General features: G+C 41.0%; 1 protein-coding gene across 1 annotated transcript in view; it reads right to left on the bottom strand.

The window, feature by feature from the left end:
* LOC126417029 (dynein axonemal heavy chain 1-like) overlaps positions 1-18,733 on the bottom strand; it is a gene marked incomplete at its 3' end in the record, with an annotated part of 951,942 nt that overhangs the window by 831,052 nt on the left and 102,157 nt on the right. The window contains exon 9 of the mRNA XM_050084920.1: positions 4,065-4,324. Coding sequence (XP_049940877.1) covers positions 4,065-4,324 — 260 coding nt within the window. The remainder of the gene's footprint in view (positions 1-4,064; positions 4,325-18,733) is intronic.

Raw genomic sequence — 18,733 nt, 5'->3', positions numbered from 1 at the left:
TTAATCTTTCTTCTAAGATAAGTCGTAGGGTCAGTATTGCCTCACGTGTTCCAACATTTCTACGGAATCCAAACTGATCTTCACCGAGGTCGGCTTCTATCAGTTCTCCCATTCGTCTGTAAAGAATTCGCGTTAGTATTTTGCAGCTGTGACTTATTACACTGATAGTTCGGTAATTTGCACATCTGTCAACACCTGCTTTCTTTGGGATTGGGATTATTACATTCTTCTTGAAGTCTGAGGGTATTTCGCCTGTCTCATAAATCTGGCTCACCAGATGGTAGAGTTTTGTCAGGACTGGCTCTCCCAAGGTTGTCAGTAGTTCTAATGGAATGTTGTCTACTACGGGGGCCTTGTTTCTTCTCAGGTCTTTCAGTGCTCTGTCAAACTCTTCACGCAATATCATATCTCCCATTTCACCTTTATCAACATTCTCTTCCATTTCCATAATATTGTCCTCAAGTACATCGCCCTTGTATAGGCCCTCTATATACTCCTTCCACCTTCCTGCTTTCCCTTCTTTGCTTAGAACTGGGTTTCCATCAAAGCTCTTGATATTCATGCAAGTGGTGCTCCTTTCTCCAAAGGTCTCTTTAATTTTCCTGTAGGCAATATCTATCTTACCCCTAGTGAGATAAGCCTCAACATCCTTACATTTGTCCTCTAGCCATCCCTGCTTAACCATTTTGCACTTCCTGTCGATATCAGTTTTGAGACGTTTGTATTCCTTTTTGCCTGCTTCAGTTACTGCATTTTTATATTTTCTCCTTTCATCAATTAAATTCAATATTTCTTCTGTTACCCAAGGTTTTCTACTAGCCCTCATCTTTTTACCTATTTGATCCTCTGCTGCCTTCACTATTTCATCCCTCAAAGCTACCCATTCTTCTTCTACTGTAGTTCTTTCCACCATTCCTGTCAATTGTTCCCTTTTGCTCTCCCTCAAACTCTCTACAACCTCTGGTTTGGTCAGTTTATCAAGGTCCCATCTGCTTAATTTCCCACCTTTTTGCAGTTTCTTCAGTTTTAATCTACAGTTTATAACCAATAGATTGTGGTCAGAGTCCACATCTGCCCCTGGAAATGTCTTACAATTTAAAACCTGGTTCCTAAATCTCTGTCTTACCATTATATAATCTATCTGATACCTTTTAGTATCTCCAGGGTTCTTCCATGTATACAACCTTCTTTCATGATTCTTAAACCAAGTATTAGCTATGATTAAGTTATGCTCTGCGCAAAATGCTACCAGGCGGCTTCCTCTTTCATTTCTTAGCCCCAATCCATATTTACCTACTATGTTTCCTTCTCTCCCTTTTCCTACTGATGAATTCCAGTCACCCATGACTATTAAATTTTCGTCTCCCTTCACTACCTGAATAATTTCTTTTATCTCATCATAAATTTCATCAATTTCTTCATCATCTGCAGGGCTAGTTGGCATATAAACTTGTACTACTGTAGTAGGCGTGGGCCTCGTGTCTATCTTGGCCACAATAATGCATTCACTATGCTGTTTGTAGTAGCTTACCCGCACTCCTATTTTTCATTCATTATTAAACCCACTCCTGCATTACCCCTATTTGATTTTGTATTTATAACACTGTATTCACCCGACCAAAAGTCTTGCTCCTCCTGCCACAAAACTTCACTAATTCCCACTATATCTAACTTGAACATATCCATTTCCCTTTTTAAATTTTCTAACCTACCTGCCCGATTAAGGGATCTGACATTCCACGTTCCGATCCGTAGAACACCAGTTTTCTTTCTCCTGATAACAACGTCCTCTTGAGCAGTCCCCACCTGGAGATCCGAATGGGGGACTATTTTACCTCCGGAATATTTTACCCAAGAGGACGCCATCATCATTTAATCATACAGTAAAGCTGCATGCCCTCGGGAAAAATTACGGCTGTAGTTTCCCCTTGCTTTCAGCCATTCGCAGTACCAAAACAGCAAGGCCATTTTGGTTAGTGTTACAAGGCCAGATCATTCAATCATCCAGACTGTTGCCCCTGCAACTACTGAAAATGCTGCTGCCTCTCTTCAGGAACCACACGTTTGTCTGACCTCTGAACAGATACCCCTCCGCTGTCGTTGCACCTACGGTACGGCTATCTGTATCGTTGTACACTGTGTTGTAGAGAGAAAATATCATTAAGGAAACATCCTACAAGCTGTGGCTAAGCCATGTCTCCACAATATCCTTTCCTCCAAGAGCCCCAGACTTGCAAGTTTTGCATGAGAGCTTCTCTGAAGTTCGGAAGGTAGGAGACGAAGTATGGGCAGAAGCGAAGCTGTGAGGATGGACCGTGAGTCATGTTAGCTCAGTCAGTAAGCAGCTGCCAGTGAAAGGCATAGGTTTCAATTTTGCATCTCGGTGTAGCACACAAATTTAATCTGCCAGGAAGTGTTACAAAAATACTACAGCTGATAAAATGTGTAACTGTGGAGAAAATTTCTTCGCATTTATTTCCTTTAAAGAATCTAAACTGTAGGACAAAATTACTGTGTACACATACTAATACAACCCTTGAAAATTTGCGATGATTTTTGTATTATGATCAGTTAATATTCAATCTTTTATCCAATGATTGGTGGTTCTCCACTTAACTGCAGATCAACCAATCCATCTTTCTTTCAATATGAAAACAACAAAGTGATAGTGTCACAGGTGTTTCACCAAAAACATTTGCTTCCAAGATGGTACAAGATTTCTTCCTGTACTCTGACCCTTGGGCCAATTTTTTTTTTTCACATTTAAAATGATAAATAGGGCTGGCAGGTCGATAGACACACAAACAAACACAAACACACACACACAAAATTCAAGCTTTCGCAACAAACTGTTGCCTCATCAGGAAAGAGGGAAGGAGAGGGGAAGACAAAAGGAAGTGGGTTTTAAGGGAGAGGGTAAGGAGTCATTCCAATCCCGGGAGCGGAAAGACTTACCTTAGGGGGAAAAAAGGACAGGTATACACTCGCACACACGCACATATCCATCCACACATACAGACACAAGCAGACATGTCTGCTTGTGTCTGTATGTGTGGATGGATATGTGCGTGTGTGCGAGTGTATACCTGTCCTTTTTTCCCCCTAAGGTAAGTCTTTCCGCTCCCGGGATTGGAATGACTCCTTACCCTCTCCCTTAAAACCCACTTCCTTTTGTCTTCCCCTCTCCTTCCCTCTTTCCTGATGAGGCAACAGTTTGTTGCGAAAGCTTGAATTTTGTGTGTGTGTGTTTGTGTTTGTTTGTGTGTCTATCGACCTGCCAGCGCTTTTGTTCGGTAAGTCACCTCATCTTTGTTTTTATATATAATTAAAATGATAAATCTTTTTTAATGTATCCCATTCTCTATAATTCCTGCTTGCACAACTGAATAAAAACACAAATGTACAACAGATTAATAAGGATTAAAACATAAATAACAATGGAGCTGTCTGAACTCTATATTAAACAGTACAAGCCAGTCACTTGGAAACACATTCAAAATCTCCTCCAAAAAATTAGATGACAGATCAGATATTATGTAAAAACGAAAAACACTTATCACAATAATCTTGCTGTTAGTTAAAGCAGGGAGATACCTAACAGGTTAACATCTCAGAATATAATAAAATATAGCTCCTTGAAATTTACTATACCTTAATTAGAAACCCATGTACCAATGAGAAGATCCTATTAAAAATAACAGGGAAAGGGGAGGGAGAGGTAGAGAAAAACACAGGAGAAAGTAAGGAATGTACAGTTCAACATTTTACTACCAAATGAAAGGGCTTAGAAGACATACAATTGGAATGGTACATTATTCATTATATAATTCTGTTTCTGAGAGCATAACCCCACAAAAAGAATAATATGTCGTATATCTACTGCAATTTCTGGATGCATAACTTGTTACCATCATTCATTGAAAAAAATATTAACTTCATTAACCACTTCCTATTACAAAGAAGTATATAAGAATTATTTATGTTGACAGTAAGTTTAAATAAAAACTAAAGTTAAATAGTAACTCTTGCATTTTGATATTTTATCCACTTAGCTATTGTCAAACCTGATGTATTCATCAACATTTAGTTTCCACAGATCCATGTGTTTGTAATACTCCTTGGAATAGGCTATGAGAGGTATTATTGAATGCTGAATGCAACTTCTTATTCTTTCTCTCATTTTACACACATAAGGATCCATAAGACCCACAGAAGATAGCAACAGATCCTCCGGAAACTTCAAATTTTGTAGCACCATTGGGTGTACTTGCTTTATCGTGTGGGTTAATCTTACAGCTGAGTTCAGGAGCTGCATTATAACTTCCTGTAATGATCAACTAATTGCATCAGTTCAAAGCTTGCATAGCAATGACATAGAATCGATTATTTTAGTGTTAAAGGTATTACAAGTAAATCAAATCAAAGGGAAACTGAGCTTTACAGGCATGACTGCATGCATAAATGTTATAGCCAGCTAAAAGTCAAACTTCCAAGCACTCACTATTTTGTAGTCTGTACACTACATTCAAAATAACTTATGGTACTGAACATGATAATTGACCAAACTGAAAATAATTCTTAAAAATATATATTTATATGGCTGCTGGACATTAAGAAGTTTTAGCTGATGATTTATTTCTGTTCTAGATTTACAAGGAGAAAACTATAGTTTGCATTTCATATGATATCATTTCTGCACACTGTCAGACATTAAATTCCAATAGATTTATTGTCAAAGAGTTTTATAGCTGTATATGTCATTCTCCTTGACAGCACAATTAGATTCATTAGTACGGTGTCTGTTAATATTTTCATTACTCTCAAACTTAAATGAGCTGTTCACAATGAATTACTTCTGTGAGTAAAATGTACTGTGAAGTTTTGGTTAATATTCACAACTGCTTAAACAGGTAGCCTACAAGACGTAAGATATGAGAACACTATATATCATTCTAATTGTTACTCTCAACTGGTGAATACCTAAATTTACTGTAACTGAACAGCAAAATTTATAAAATCATTACTCAGGAAGAAAGAAATTAGTAACCACACTTAGTGAAAAATATGTCAGGTCACACTAAAATGTTAACATGAGATTGGGCACACGAGACAGTTATCATGATAAAGTTTAACACAATGTATCAGCAAAAAAGACATTTCAAGAACAAAATCAACACACTGACAACTACATGACTGGTTTCTGTAACCATTTCTCAACTACTGGGTAGAAATGGCAAGAGGAAAAATGGAATTCTTCAGACACTAACAGAGAACAGGTAGAATAATCTCATGTCATTAGTGGTTCACTTTTAACTGGTTGGTAATGCAATAGAAAGGCAGATGTAATTAGCTGATGCTTTAAATATGTCAAACACAGAATATGAAATAAGTTAAGAATTACAATATACATTTGGTAGGAATAAGGGGATGGGGCAGGAATTTATAAGGGAAAGACAAATTTTTGGATGAAAGGTAATAAAACATAGGAGAGAATATAGCCTACAGTCATGTGATACGAGAATAAATAATGAATATGGCACAACTCTGAAACAGAGAGAAGTCTTGGTCACACAATTCTTTATTAAGTGTTACGAGTTTCAAAACCCCCCCATGAACCTTGTCATTAGTAGGGCATCTTCAGTAGTTGCCAGGCCAACAGTCTGGATGTTTGACTGAACTGGCCTTGTAACATCAACCAAAACAGCATTGCTGTGCTGGTACTGTGAACGGCTGAAACCAAGGAGAAACTACAGCCGTAATTTTTCTCGACAGCATGCAGCTTTACTGTATCATTAAATGATAATGGTGTCCACTTGGGAAAAATATTCTGGAGGTAAAATAGACAGGGACTACTCAGAAGGAAATTGTTATCAGGAGAAACAAAACTGGCGTTCTATGGATCAGAGCATAGAATGTCGGATCCCTTAACCAGGCAGGCAGGTTAAAAAATTTAAAAAAGGAAATGGATAGGTTAAAGTTAGATATAGTGGGAATTAGTAAAGTTCGATGGCAGGGGGGACAGGACTTCTAGCCAGGTGAATATAGGGTTATAAATACAAAATCAAATAGGAGTAATGCAGGAGTAGATTTAATAACGAATAAAAAAATAAGAATATGGGTAAGCTACTACGAACAGCATACTGAATGTATTATTGTAGCCAAGATAGACATGAAGCCTACACTTACAACAGCAGTACAAGATTATATGCCAATAACTCCACAGATGAAGAAGAAATTGAAGAAATGTATGATGAGATAAAAGAAAATTATTCAAGTAGTTATGGGGATGAAAATTTAATCGGGACTGGAAGTCGATAGTAGGAAAAGGAAGAGAAGGATTAGTAGGAAGTGAATATGGACTGGGGTAAGGAATGAAAGAGGAAGCAGCCTGGTTGAATTTTGCACAGAGCACAACTTAATAATTACTAACACTTTGTTTAAGAATCATGAAAGAATTCTGTATACATGGAAGAGGCCTCCAGACACTGGAAGGTTTCAGATTGATTATATATTGGTAAGACAGAGATTTAGGAACCAGGTTTTAAATTGAAAGACAGTTCCAGGGGCAGATGTGGACTCTGGCCACAATTTATTGGTTATGAACTGTAGGTTAAAACTGAAGAAACTGCAGAAAGGAATGAATTTAAGGAGACAGGACCTGGATAGACTGAAACAACTAGAGGTTGTACAGAGTTTCAGGTGGATCATAGGGGAATGATTGACAAAAACAGGTGAAGGGAATACAGTACAAGAAGAATGGATAGCTATGAGAGAGGAAATATTGAAGGCAGCAGAGGATCAAGTAGGTATAAAGATGAAGGCTAGTAAAAATCCTTGGGTAACACAAGAGATACTGAATTTAATTGATGAAAGGAGAAAATTTAAAAATGAAGTAAATGAAGCAGATGAAAAGGAATACAAACATCTCAAAAATGAGATCGATAGGAAGTGCAAAACAGCCAAGCAGGGATGGCTAGAGGACAAATGTAAGGATGTAGAGGTGCATATCACTAGGGGGTAAGATATATACTGCCTACAGGGAAATTAGAGAGACCTTTGGAGAAAAGAGGTCCACCTGTATGAATATCAAGAGCTCAGATGGTAAACCAGTCCTAAGCAAAGAAGGGAAAGCCGAAAGGTGGAAGTGTTATATAGAGGGTCTATACAAAAGGGTGATGTACTTGAGGGCAATGTTATGGAAATGGAAGAGGACGTAGATTAAGATAACAAGGGAGATATTGTCACAGAAGGAGCCCAGTAGCGCAGTCGCCATAGTGTGGTGTTTACGATACGAGATTGTTGCATAGAGGGTCATGAGTTCAAAACTCACCTGCACTGAAAACATTTTAATTTCTATATTTGGTTCAAGAACATTGTAGAAGTATCTACAAATGGCAGGAATCATTGTACTGGAATGTTCGGTAGCTGTATATATACCGTATGTGTTCTGGCTGGAGGCAGTTTGCTCCGCGGTCTTATATATGCCAGTGCTGAATAAACCTTTGTTAAGTGAAGTTAGTGTTCGTCATTCATCTAATTACACCTCCTTCTACATGACATTATTCTGGTGGAGATGCCAGGTATTGGAATTTGTGACAGCGCACATTATCGATGACACAGTGGCTCCCATCAGGCCACGACAGAGCCGCCGTTTACGTGGCGGCAAATCTGAGTTCGAGCCATATTCAACAAATCACAATCTATCAGAGACGGAAGAAGAAGAAGAAGAAGAGGACGTCATGATGACAGCAACTGTGTGCCACCACATGAGACATCCTTCCGGGTTCTCTGGTGATGATGGCCAAGATCCAAACAAGTGGCTGAAGGTATATGAGCATATAGCCAAATTTAACAAATGGGATGACACCGTCTGTTTGGCTAACATATTTTTCTACTTGGAGGGCACAGCCAAGCAATGGTATGAGAACAATGAGGAGAAGTTCAAAACCTGGGAAGTATTCCAGATGGAACTGCGCAAGTATTTTGGCGACACACAATGACAAAAGCGCAAGGGAAAATAAATTGAAGTGCAGGGCACAGCGTCCAGGAGAAATGACAGTGTCCTACATTCAAGACGTCTTGGAGCTGTGTAAAATAGTGGATCCTCAAATGAAGGAGGAAGATAAGGTTGCACATCTCATGAAGGATGTTGCTGAGGACATGTATCAAGCCCTACTCCTGAAGGAAGTTTCGACAGCAGACGACTTCATAAAATGATGCCAGTATATCGAGACAATGCATAAAAAAAGAATTAAATGCAAGAAGATTGAATGGCTTCCAAAGTTCGTATCAGTGTCTGTGATGGAGAAAGAAACTGATTTCACAACTGTTCTTTGTCATATAGTGAGTGAGGAAGTTCAGAAGGCACTAGGATTGCACGGCAAGCAGATAACTGAGACGCATCAGGAGGTCATAAGGGAGGAAGTGGAACAGACATTGAACCCAATCCTTCGTCCTTCATTTCCCTTTAAAACGGTAAAAAAGTCGAGACCCAGGTGAAGTTATGTTCCTACAATGCCGCATGAGAAACCTGTTTGTGCACCAAGGAAGACTGATGTCTGGAGGACCCAGGATAACCAACCAGTATGTTTCCACTGCGGACAACCAGGACATGTGGTGCGCTATTGTCGACAAAGGTGGCGGATAATTGATGAAGCCAGCGCCAGAAGACAGCAGACCGATCTTAGCCAATGCTAACTCCGGGAAAACAAAGATGAGCAAAAAGATGTGGGTGCAGGACGACGTAGGTCACCATCACCTCAAGCTAGCCGCTGGAGAGGACGCTCCCCAATACGCCGATCAAGGTCTCCATCACCGTTCAAACAAATTTCAGGCTTGCAGCCGGTCGTCGTCCAATACGTCGCACGATATTTCAACTGGGCACCTGCCAGTCATCTTCAGGTGAGCCGTCGCAGACTGGCGAAAACATCCTCCGTTCCGCAATATATAGCGTACTGTAAGTATTCTGTGCATGCGTCAAAAACTTGATAGTTGAACCACACCGCCTGCCAGCAGCGCCCTTGCTGGTGGAATAGCAGAACTCAGTCGCCCTCTGCGTTGCTGTTTGCCACGGCCGTCGACGCACTCTGTCGTCTTCGATTTGAGCAAATCATGGAGATGATGGGATTCCATGCTCTATCCAGCTGGTAGCCGCTGTCACGGTTTAACAGATTTTCCGCCAGTTGTATTTCTATGGATTCTTTAATAATGGAGTCCCAGAAAGACGTTGTGGACAAAATCATTGTTTTCTCATACTCCATTGAATGTCCAGTAGAAATACAATGTTCAGCAATAGCGGACTTGCTTGGCTGCAAAAGGCGGGTGTAACATTGATGTTCAGTGCAGCGTTCTTTCACGGTGCGTGTGCTTTGACCTATGCAAGCCATACCACATTGGCATGATATCTTGTAAATTCCGGCCTTTCGTAGTAACAGATTGTCCAACAAAAGGAAGAAAAGCTAAAGATTGTTCCGGCATGTTCTCCTCTTTATTCACTTCCTGCTTCTTAGTTTTACCTGTTAGTACCCTGTTAATCTGCCAGATGGAATACCCATTTTCGCTGAATACTGTCTTTAGATAGGCGAGTTCTTGAGGTAAGCTATCTAGATCTGAAACAGTATGAGCTCTATGAAGCGGAACTTTTGTAAAAAGTGAGACCACATCAAAACTTACTAGAAGGTCTACACTGCTCTAGACGAAGAGCCCCCAGTCTATTGATTAAATCAGCTGAGTTTCGTGTGTGATGTGAGCACTTGCCTACAAAAGGTCTCAGTAAGGAAGCGAGATGTTTAGCTAAATCATATGTAGGAGCTCCAATGTTGCTCACTACTGGACACAGAGGAATACCCTCTTTATGAATCTTTGGAAGGCCATACAGTCTTGGAGGTACACAACCATGTGGTCTTAACCTCTTGATGGTCTCTTGCGGTGAGGAGGAGGAATTTAATAGTGCTGAAGTTTTTCGTTGCACACGTCCTGTAGGATCGTAATCAATCCTCCTATAGGTAGAGTCACTTAGCAGACCATACATCCTATCTTTATACACACCACGAGGTAACAAAACAGTTGCATTACCTTTGTCAGCTTTCAATACCACTACGTCAGGGTCCTCTCTCAGATTTCTTAATGCAGCCCTTTCTGCAGAGGTTAAATTACTGCGTTGAGTAGGAGCCTTCACAGAGCACGGCAAGTTTCCCTTTCCTGAACATCAACATTACACCCGCCTTTTGCAGCCAAGCAAGTCCGCTATTGCTGAACATTGTATTTCTACTGGACATTCAATGGAGTATGAGAAAACAATGATTTTGTCCACAACAACGTCTTTTTGGGACTCCATTATTAAAGAATCCGTAGAAATACAACTGGCGGAAAATCTGTTAAACCGTGACAGCGGCTACCAGCTGGATAGAGCATGGAATCCCATCATCTCCACGATTTGCTCAAATCGGAGACGACAGAGTGTGTCGACGGCCGTGGCAAACAGTAACACAGAGGGCGACTGAGTTCCGCTATTCCACCGGCGAGGGCGCTGCCGGCGGGCAGTGTGGTTCAACTATCAAGTTTTCAACGCATGCACAGAATACTTACAGTACGCTATATATTGTGGAACGGAGGACGTTTTCGCCAGTCTGCGACGGGTCACCTGAAGATGACTGGCAGGTGCCCAGTTGAAATATCGAGCGAAGTATTGAACAACGACCGGCTGCAAGTGCGAAATTTGTTTGCACAGTCAATTCGCTGGGAAAATTTTAAAATTCACAAGTCTCCATCACCGTTTAGAAGCTCCAGCCGATCACCTAGCCGCCACAACCTGGAAAACTAAAGGGTGCGACCTTCCTCGGAGGTGAGGCCACCAAAGAGAAAAATCCTCCGCTGTCAATCACTACAAAAATGATAGGAAACTACGTCAATATCCTCATGGATGGCTAACCAGCCCAAGCTCTTGTGGACTCTGGAGCATCATATTTAGTCATTTCGGAAAAGTACCATCGCCAGCTGCAGAGAACCGTATTCATCGCCAACAAAACATCTCTGCTGAAGGTGGCTAATGGGAAATATGTAAAACCTACAGGAAGATGTGTCATTCGTGTGGGTATAAGTGACTATACACAGCCCTCAGAATTCATCGTCTTACTAGTGTGTAGTCATGACATCATTCTCAGATGGGACATTGATTGTCGTCGCTTGAAGATTACGCTAGACGAGATGAAATACTGTGGACAGGAAGATGTGCATCTGCTTGTGTGGAGATTGTGTGTGCTGGATGAAGTGATCATTCCTGCAGTCAGCACCAGAGAGGTTGCTGTCTTGTGTCATGCCATTCATCAACCCATGGATCTTGTAGTGGAATGTAAGAGAAGCATACCACTGAAGGATAACTTGGTCATCCCAGCCTCTGTCGTCTTGTTTAAGAACAGATTCGGTGAATTGTGGATAGTTAACTGTCACTGAGAACCGCAGATCCTTCCAAGATGCAAGTGTGTGGCGAACGCTGAGTCATTAATTGCAGAGCAGCTGAGCATCATAGAAACCTCCCATGCCGAGTCTGTGGGCAAAATTAGTGCTACCACTACGAGACAAGATCTTCTAGCTCGACTATTACCAGATCTCACTAAGGAACAACAGAAGAAGCTACTTGCCATTCTTCACGAGCTCTCTGAATGCCTCAATCCACAGGTGAAGAGCAAATTAGACAAATCGATAGTGAAGCACCGGATTAGACTGGAGACCATTAAGCAATAAGCCAGAGAGCATACCATGAATGTCGAATAATTCGCGACAAGGTAGAGAAAATGATGAAGAATGACATCATTCAGCCTTCGCAGAGCCCATGGTCGTCACCATTGGTTCTCGTCAGGAAGGATGGCAGTTGGCACTTTTGTGTTGATTACAGGAAGCTTAATAAGATATCCAAAAAGGACGTTTACCTTCTTCCACGAATTGATGATACACTAGATTGTCTGAATGGGGCTAAGTTTTTCTCAACCATGGACATGTACTTGGGATACTGGCAGATCAAAGTAGATGAGGCTGATCGTGAGAAAACTGCAATCCTCACCACTGAGGGCCTGTATGAGTTCAAGGTAAAGCCGTTTGGTTTGTGTAAAGCACCAGCAACTTTTGAAGGACTGGTGGATAATCTTCTAAGGCACCTGAATGGACGATGTGTCTTTGTTATTTAGATGATATTATAGTGTTCTCAGAGACATTTGATGAACACATAACAAGACTGAGGGCCGTTCTTAAGTGTCTCCAACAAGCCGGACTGAAACTTAATCCAAGAAAGTCTCTCTTTGGAGCAAAAGACATCAAAATATTTGGGCACCTTGTGGCAAACGAAGGTGTGCAGCCAGACCCAGAAAAGGTGAGAGCTATAACGGAATTTCCTATTCCTAAAAGTATTAGAGATGTGAGAAGCTTCCTCAGATTATGTTCTTATTACCGTCATTTTATCAAAGACTTTTGTATCAAAGCCAGGCCACTCTAAGAGTTGTTAAAAGCCAATGCTAAATTTATCTGGGGTGGTGCTCAACAAGATTCTTTTGATGTGCTGCAAAAAGCTCTGACAACTGACCCTGTACTTGGTCTGTATGATAAGAGAGCACCTACAGAACACACACAGATGCCAGTGGGTATGGGATCAGTGCTGTTCTGGTGCAGATTTCGGATGGAAAAAAGAAGGTTGTAGCCTATGCTTCTAGGACACTTACAAAAGCCGAGAGAAACTACTCAACTACAGAAAGAGAATGTTTTGCTGTGATCTGTGGCATGTGCAAATTTCGACAGTATCTCTATGAAAGGCCATTCACAGTTGTTACAGAACATCATTCACTTTGTTGGTTGACAGGTCTTAAGTATCCAACAGAACGACTCGCCAGGTGCGCATTATGACTTCAAGAGTATGACATTACCATAGTGTACAAAAGTGGAAGAAAACACCAAGATGCCGACTTTCTCAAGAAATGCTGTGCAAGACCATCAAGACTTTAATGAAGATATTGACTGTCTCACTGCACTCCAGGATCTCTCTGCTGAGCAGAAGAAGGATGCCACAATATCTCAAATTATTCTTGCCTTAAATCGGTCAAAGGATGTGAATGGACAATTTAAGGCAGTTAATGGATTACTTTGCAAGATAAAGTTTGATCCATTTGGAAAGAGTGGTTCCTAAACACAAGCGCTTAGATGTTCTACAGAAATTCCATGATACACCTGAGGCTGGGCATTTAGGATTTATTAAGACATACGATAGGATCCGCAAGAGATTTTTCTGGCCAGGTTTATTTAGGAGTGTCCGTCACTATGTGTCGCACTGTCGAGAGTGCCAGAGGAGAAAGGCAGTTCCTCAGAAACCACTTGGCCGACTCATGCCAATTCCACCAGCTGAAACGCCTTTCCAGCATGTTGGGATTGACCTCCTCGGACGATTTCCAATGTCTGCTAGTGGCAATAGATGGATTATTGTTTGCACTGATAATCTGATGTGCTATGCCATTACAAAAGCCGTGAAAACAGCCGAAGCATTTGAGGTAGCCAAATTCATCGTAGAAGACATCGTATTAAAAAACGGTGCCCCAGGGTCGATAATTATGGATTGAGGGAAAGTTTTTCAATCGAATCTTGTGCCAGAGATAAACTGTCGGTGCAACATTACTCACCACATGACAACTGCCTACCATCCACAAACTAACGGGCTTACTGAACGCCTTAATAAGACCTTGGCCGACATGTTATCAATGTTCATCAATGCTGAGCAGAGCAACTGGGATGAGGTGCTATCTTTCATGACATTCGCCTATAACACCGCCAAACAAGACACCACAGGATTTACGCCATTTTTCCTGGTGCATGGGCTTGAGGCAACGACGACAGACACTGTGCTTCCGTTACATCCTGATGACATGGACAATGACTACATCGGCCAGGTGTTAACCAGAGCTGAGGAAGCTTGGCAGTTAGCTCGACTCCACATGCTGCAGGCTCAAGAAAACAATCGCTGAAGGTATGACGCAAGCCACTGGCCTGTTGCCTACCAGTCTGGTGACCTCGTCACTCCTGTTTGGAAGGTTGGTTTCTCTGAGAAGCTCCTCAGGTGCAAGTTTGTAAGACAGTTGTCTGATGTTACTTATGAAGTTGAAGATTTCGACCCCGACACAAGAGGACGAAAGTGCAGAGATACAGTCCACATCCTTCGAATGAAGCCCTTTAAGGATCCAGCAACCAGGGTACATTTGAAGCTCCAGTGACAGGCAACAAGTGGAAAGGTACCGAAGAACATAGCAGCAAGGGAAGTTCTAAGAAGATCACCACCATGGTGAACATCAGTCATCGGGAGTCGGAGCATGCAGGACCGATAACTTGTTCCTGGACTAGGAGGACATAACACTGAGACACTGTTCTCTTAAGGAGGGAGCAATGTCACAGAATGAGCCCAGTAGTGCAGTCGCCATAGTGTGGTGGTTATGATACTATATTGATATATAGAGGGTTGTGAGTTCAAAACTCACCTGAGCAGAAACATTTTAATTTCTATATTCGGTTCGAGTACATTCTAGAAGTACCCACAAATGGCATGAATCATTGTACTGAAATGTTCGGTAGCTGTATATATACCGTATGTGTTCTGGCCGGAGGCACTGCTCCGTGCTCTTGTATATGTAAGTGCTGAATAAACCTTTGTTAAGTGAAGTTAGCGTTCGTCATTCATCTACTCACACGTTCCTCTACGAGACAATATGATACTGCATGAAGAATTGGACAGAACACTGAAAGATCTAAGTAGAAACAAGAGCCCAGGAGTACACAACATTCCGTTAGAAATACTGATAGCCTTGGGAAAGCCACCCATGACCAAACTCTTCCATCTGGTGGGCAAGATGTATGATGTTCAAATGTGTGTGAAATCTTATGGGACTTAACTGCTAAGGTCATCAGTCCCTAAGCTTACACACTACTTAACCTAAATTATCCTAAGGACAAACACACACAACCATGCCCGAGGGAGGACTCGAACCTCCGCTGGGACCAGCCGCACAGTCCATGACTGCAGTGCCTTAGACCGCTCGGCTAATCCGGTGTGGCCAAGATGTGCGAGACCAGGCAAAATACCCTCAGACTTCAAGAAGAATATAACAATTCCAACTCCAAAGAAATCAGGTGCTGAAAGGTGAGAGAAATACTAACACAAATTCTTTACAGATGAATGGAAAATTTGGTATAAGATGCCTCAGGGAAGATCAGTTTGGATTCAGTAGAAATGTAGGTACACAGGAGGCAATATCGACCCTACAACTTATTTTAGAAGCTAGGTTAAGAAAAGGCAAACCTACGTTTATGCATTCGTAGATTTAGAGAAAGCTTTTGACAGTGTTGAGTGGAATACTGTCTTTCAAATTTTGAAGGTAGCAGGGGTAAAATACAGCAAGCAAAAGGCTATTTACAACTTGTACAGAAACCAGAATACTATTATGAGTCGAGGGGCACGAAAGAGAAGCAATGGTTGATAAGGGAGCGAAACAGGGTTGTAGCCTGCCCCTGATGTTATTCAATCTGTACACTGAACAAGCAGTAAAGGAAACCAAAGAAAAATTTGGAGCAGAAATTAAAATCCAAGGAAAAGAAAAATTTGGAGCAGAAATTAAAATCCAAGGAGAAGAAATAAAAACCTTCATGTTTGCCAATGACATTGTAATTCTGTTGAAGACAAAAAAGGACTTGGAAGAACAGTTGAACGGAATGGACAATGTGTTGAAAGCAGGATAAAAGGTGAGCATCAGCAAAGCAAAATGAGAATACTGGACTGTAGTCAAATAAAATTAGGTGATGCTGAGGAAATTAGACTAGGAAAAGAGATACTTAAAGTAGTGCTCGAGTTTTGCTATTTGGGCAGCAAAATAACTGAGAATGGTTGAAGTAGAGAGGATATAAAATGCGGACTGGCGATGGTAAGGAAAACGTATCTGAAGAAGAGAAATTTGTTAATATTGAGTACCGATTTAAGTGCAGGAAGTCTTTTCTGAAAATATTTGTGTCAAGTGTAGCCATGTATGGATGTGAAACATAGACGATAAACAATTTCGACAAGAAGAGAACAGAAGCTTTTGAAATGCGTTGCTATAGAAGAATGCTGAAGATTAGATGGGCATATTACGTAACTTATGAGGAGGTACTGAATAGAATGGCGGAGAAGAGGAATTTGTGCCACAACTTGACTAGAAGGGATCAGTTGGTAGGACACTTTCTGAAGCATCAAGGAATCAATTCGGTGCTGGAGGGAAGCGTGGAGGGTAAAAATCGTAGAGGGAGACCAAGAGGTGAATACACTAAGCAGATTCAGGAGGATGTAGGTTGCAGTAGTTACTTGGAGATGAAGAGGCTTGCACAGGATAGAGTAGCATGAAGAGCTGCATCAAACCAGTGTTTAGACTGAAGACCACAACAACAACACGCCTTTCAAAATTTCATCATCACATAACGCTTAGTAAAAAATTGTGCGATCAAGACCATTCTATATTTCAAAGCTGTGCCAAATCTAAATGGTGACCTGCCTTTACCACAGATGTATATATCCATCAAGTAATTGGAATAATGAATATGCTACACAATATTGGATAAATTAGTAACTATATAAAAGTATCACAACGAAAAGTCTCTTGAGGAAACTGTAAAATCACGAGACAAAACTTCTGGACAGGAGGCAGGGAGTAAATGCATACTTCAATCTTCCTACATAAAATATACAACAATAGCATTAGATTTGCACTAGTGTTCTGTAAGGAACTTCCTTTATAGTTTTCATTGCACTTTGCCAGAAGGCTTCCAACAAATTTGAATCTTCCATTTGCCATTCTCTACTACTTATTTAATGTGTTGGTCCATTTACATATCCCTTCTTAGTATTTATTACTCCTGAATATTTATGCAATTTGACTTGCTCCAAATTTCCACCATTTCTTTTGTAAATGTATAGTGTTGGATTCTTTATCTTTGTTATGGGTTTTATCTTACATTTGTCCACATTTAGTGTGTGCTGTAATTCATTAGACCAAAAGGATTCCATTGAATTAAGATATTTCAATTACTTTTTAAAAGTATAAACAGACAAAGTCTAGTGAACTTCATACGTAACATAAGCTGAATGTCATTAATTTGGATAGCAAATGTACACCCAGTAAACCGGGTAGCCTGGAATGGACTTGAATCAGGAATGCAACTTATTCAGTTTGGACTTTGCTTCTAAAGTAGTCTTAAGTGAACATGTGTCCTTATACAACACGTCTCCTCATACGGCATGAACTATACATATTTTGCCTTGAACAAATTTGGAGCCTTTTATTAATATTGTAATTTTTAGTTATTGTAGAAATTGCCATTTATTAGGCACACAATACAGCACTCTTTGACTACCATCACAACAAAATGGTGATGAGAATGTTTGAACACGAGAGATAATTTAGTGCTTCATGCAGAACATATTTTTGAAATTTTCTCAGTGAACCAATGAGTGTCCCACCACTTCTTTGACTCTTCTCTGACACTTTTACTGCATGGATTGAATTCCTCTCTAGAAACAACACCATGCTCAAGGGAGAGAGAATACCACCACCTTCATTAGACACTTGTTTACTACTCATCTTTGCTTTTGAATAAACAATGACACTGACTGTGGCATTGCAGGATGCCTTGATCGCATTTTAGACTAGTAAAGCAACACCCAGAGCGCTCATGCTGCTCCAGTTCACACAACAGGTCAGAGGCAACTTCCTGCTCTCAAGACACAACATGAAAACCACCTGTCTGCTCTTAGGACATACCGGGGAAACAAGTTCTTAGTAACTTACACTCTTGTGTTGATTGTTTGATAACCCAACAGTGAAGGGCCAAATGCAATTATTGTCAAATAAAAGGCTACAAGGCCTAAGTGCAGAATTCTCCACAATGGATGAAAGTAAAGGGCGCAAGTTTTATGTAACTTTCAGCTCAACGCTATTTTAGCATGTTCCACAAAACCTTTAAATTTAGACATCGTAATCTGCTGCACCCATCACTGGAAGGATTTGCAAACATATTGACAGTTAGGCTCACCACAGCTCACATTGTTCCACCATCAGCTGACCAGTTACAGCAATGACTGCATACCAGTCTGCAGCCATTTCTGTACTAGTGTATATTATACAGATACCACAATTTCAGCAAAGTTGTTAGTGGTCAAATCTTAGGACTCTTGTAATAGTCTTGGTCTCGACCTATTCGCAAAGTTGGGAATGGAAGTGCACAACTCAACCAATATGGTGCACACTACAATACTCCACATTCACCTTACGGAATTCTTAAGCAGCACACCTAAGACAGTCACCATCCAGCAGCAAAGCTCAACCTTCAACACCAGGGGACCCTGCTTTCTTGTTGGGCTGGTTGACCATAGTGATTTATCAAATATGGGGTGTCTGCCCAGGTTCAAGCTATAAAGAGCTTGTCTCCACATTTCATTGTGCAAAAGACAACGGATGCCAGCTCAAATTACCAAGTTGTTGGGTATCTCCAGATCAGACGACCAAACAGACAATCAGGCTCTGCGAGGAAGCGTCTCAACAGCTATAACAGGTTTGATCTCGTGCGACAAGAACGATGCCATGTTTTATTCTTGGACACACTCCATTTGGGTCTCTATCTCGGCTAGCCATAGCACCCAAAGCCAGGTCTTCCTGACTCCAGGGCCACATCCCCATGAGCA

This window comes from Schistocerca serialis, chromosome 8 (genome assembly GCF_023864345.2).
Source record: "Schistocerca serialis cubense isolate TAMUIC-IGC-003099 chromosome 8, iqSchSeri2.2, whole genome shotgun sequence".
Lineage (NCBI taxonomy): Eukaryota > Metazoa > Arthropoda > Insecta > Orthoptera > Acrididae > Schistocerca > Schistocerca serialis.
This window is presented reverse-complemented; position numbering and strand designations above follow the sequence as displayed.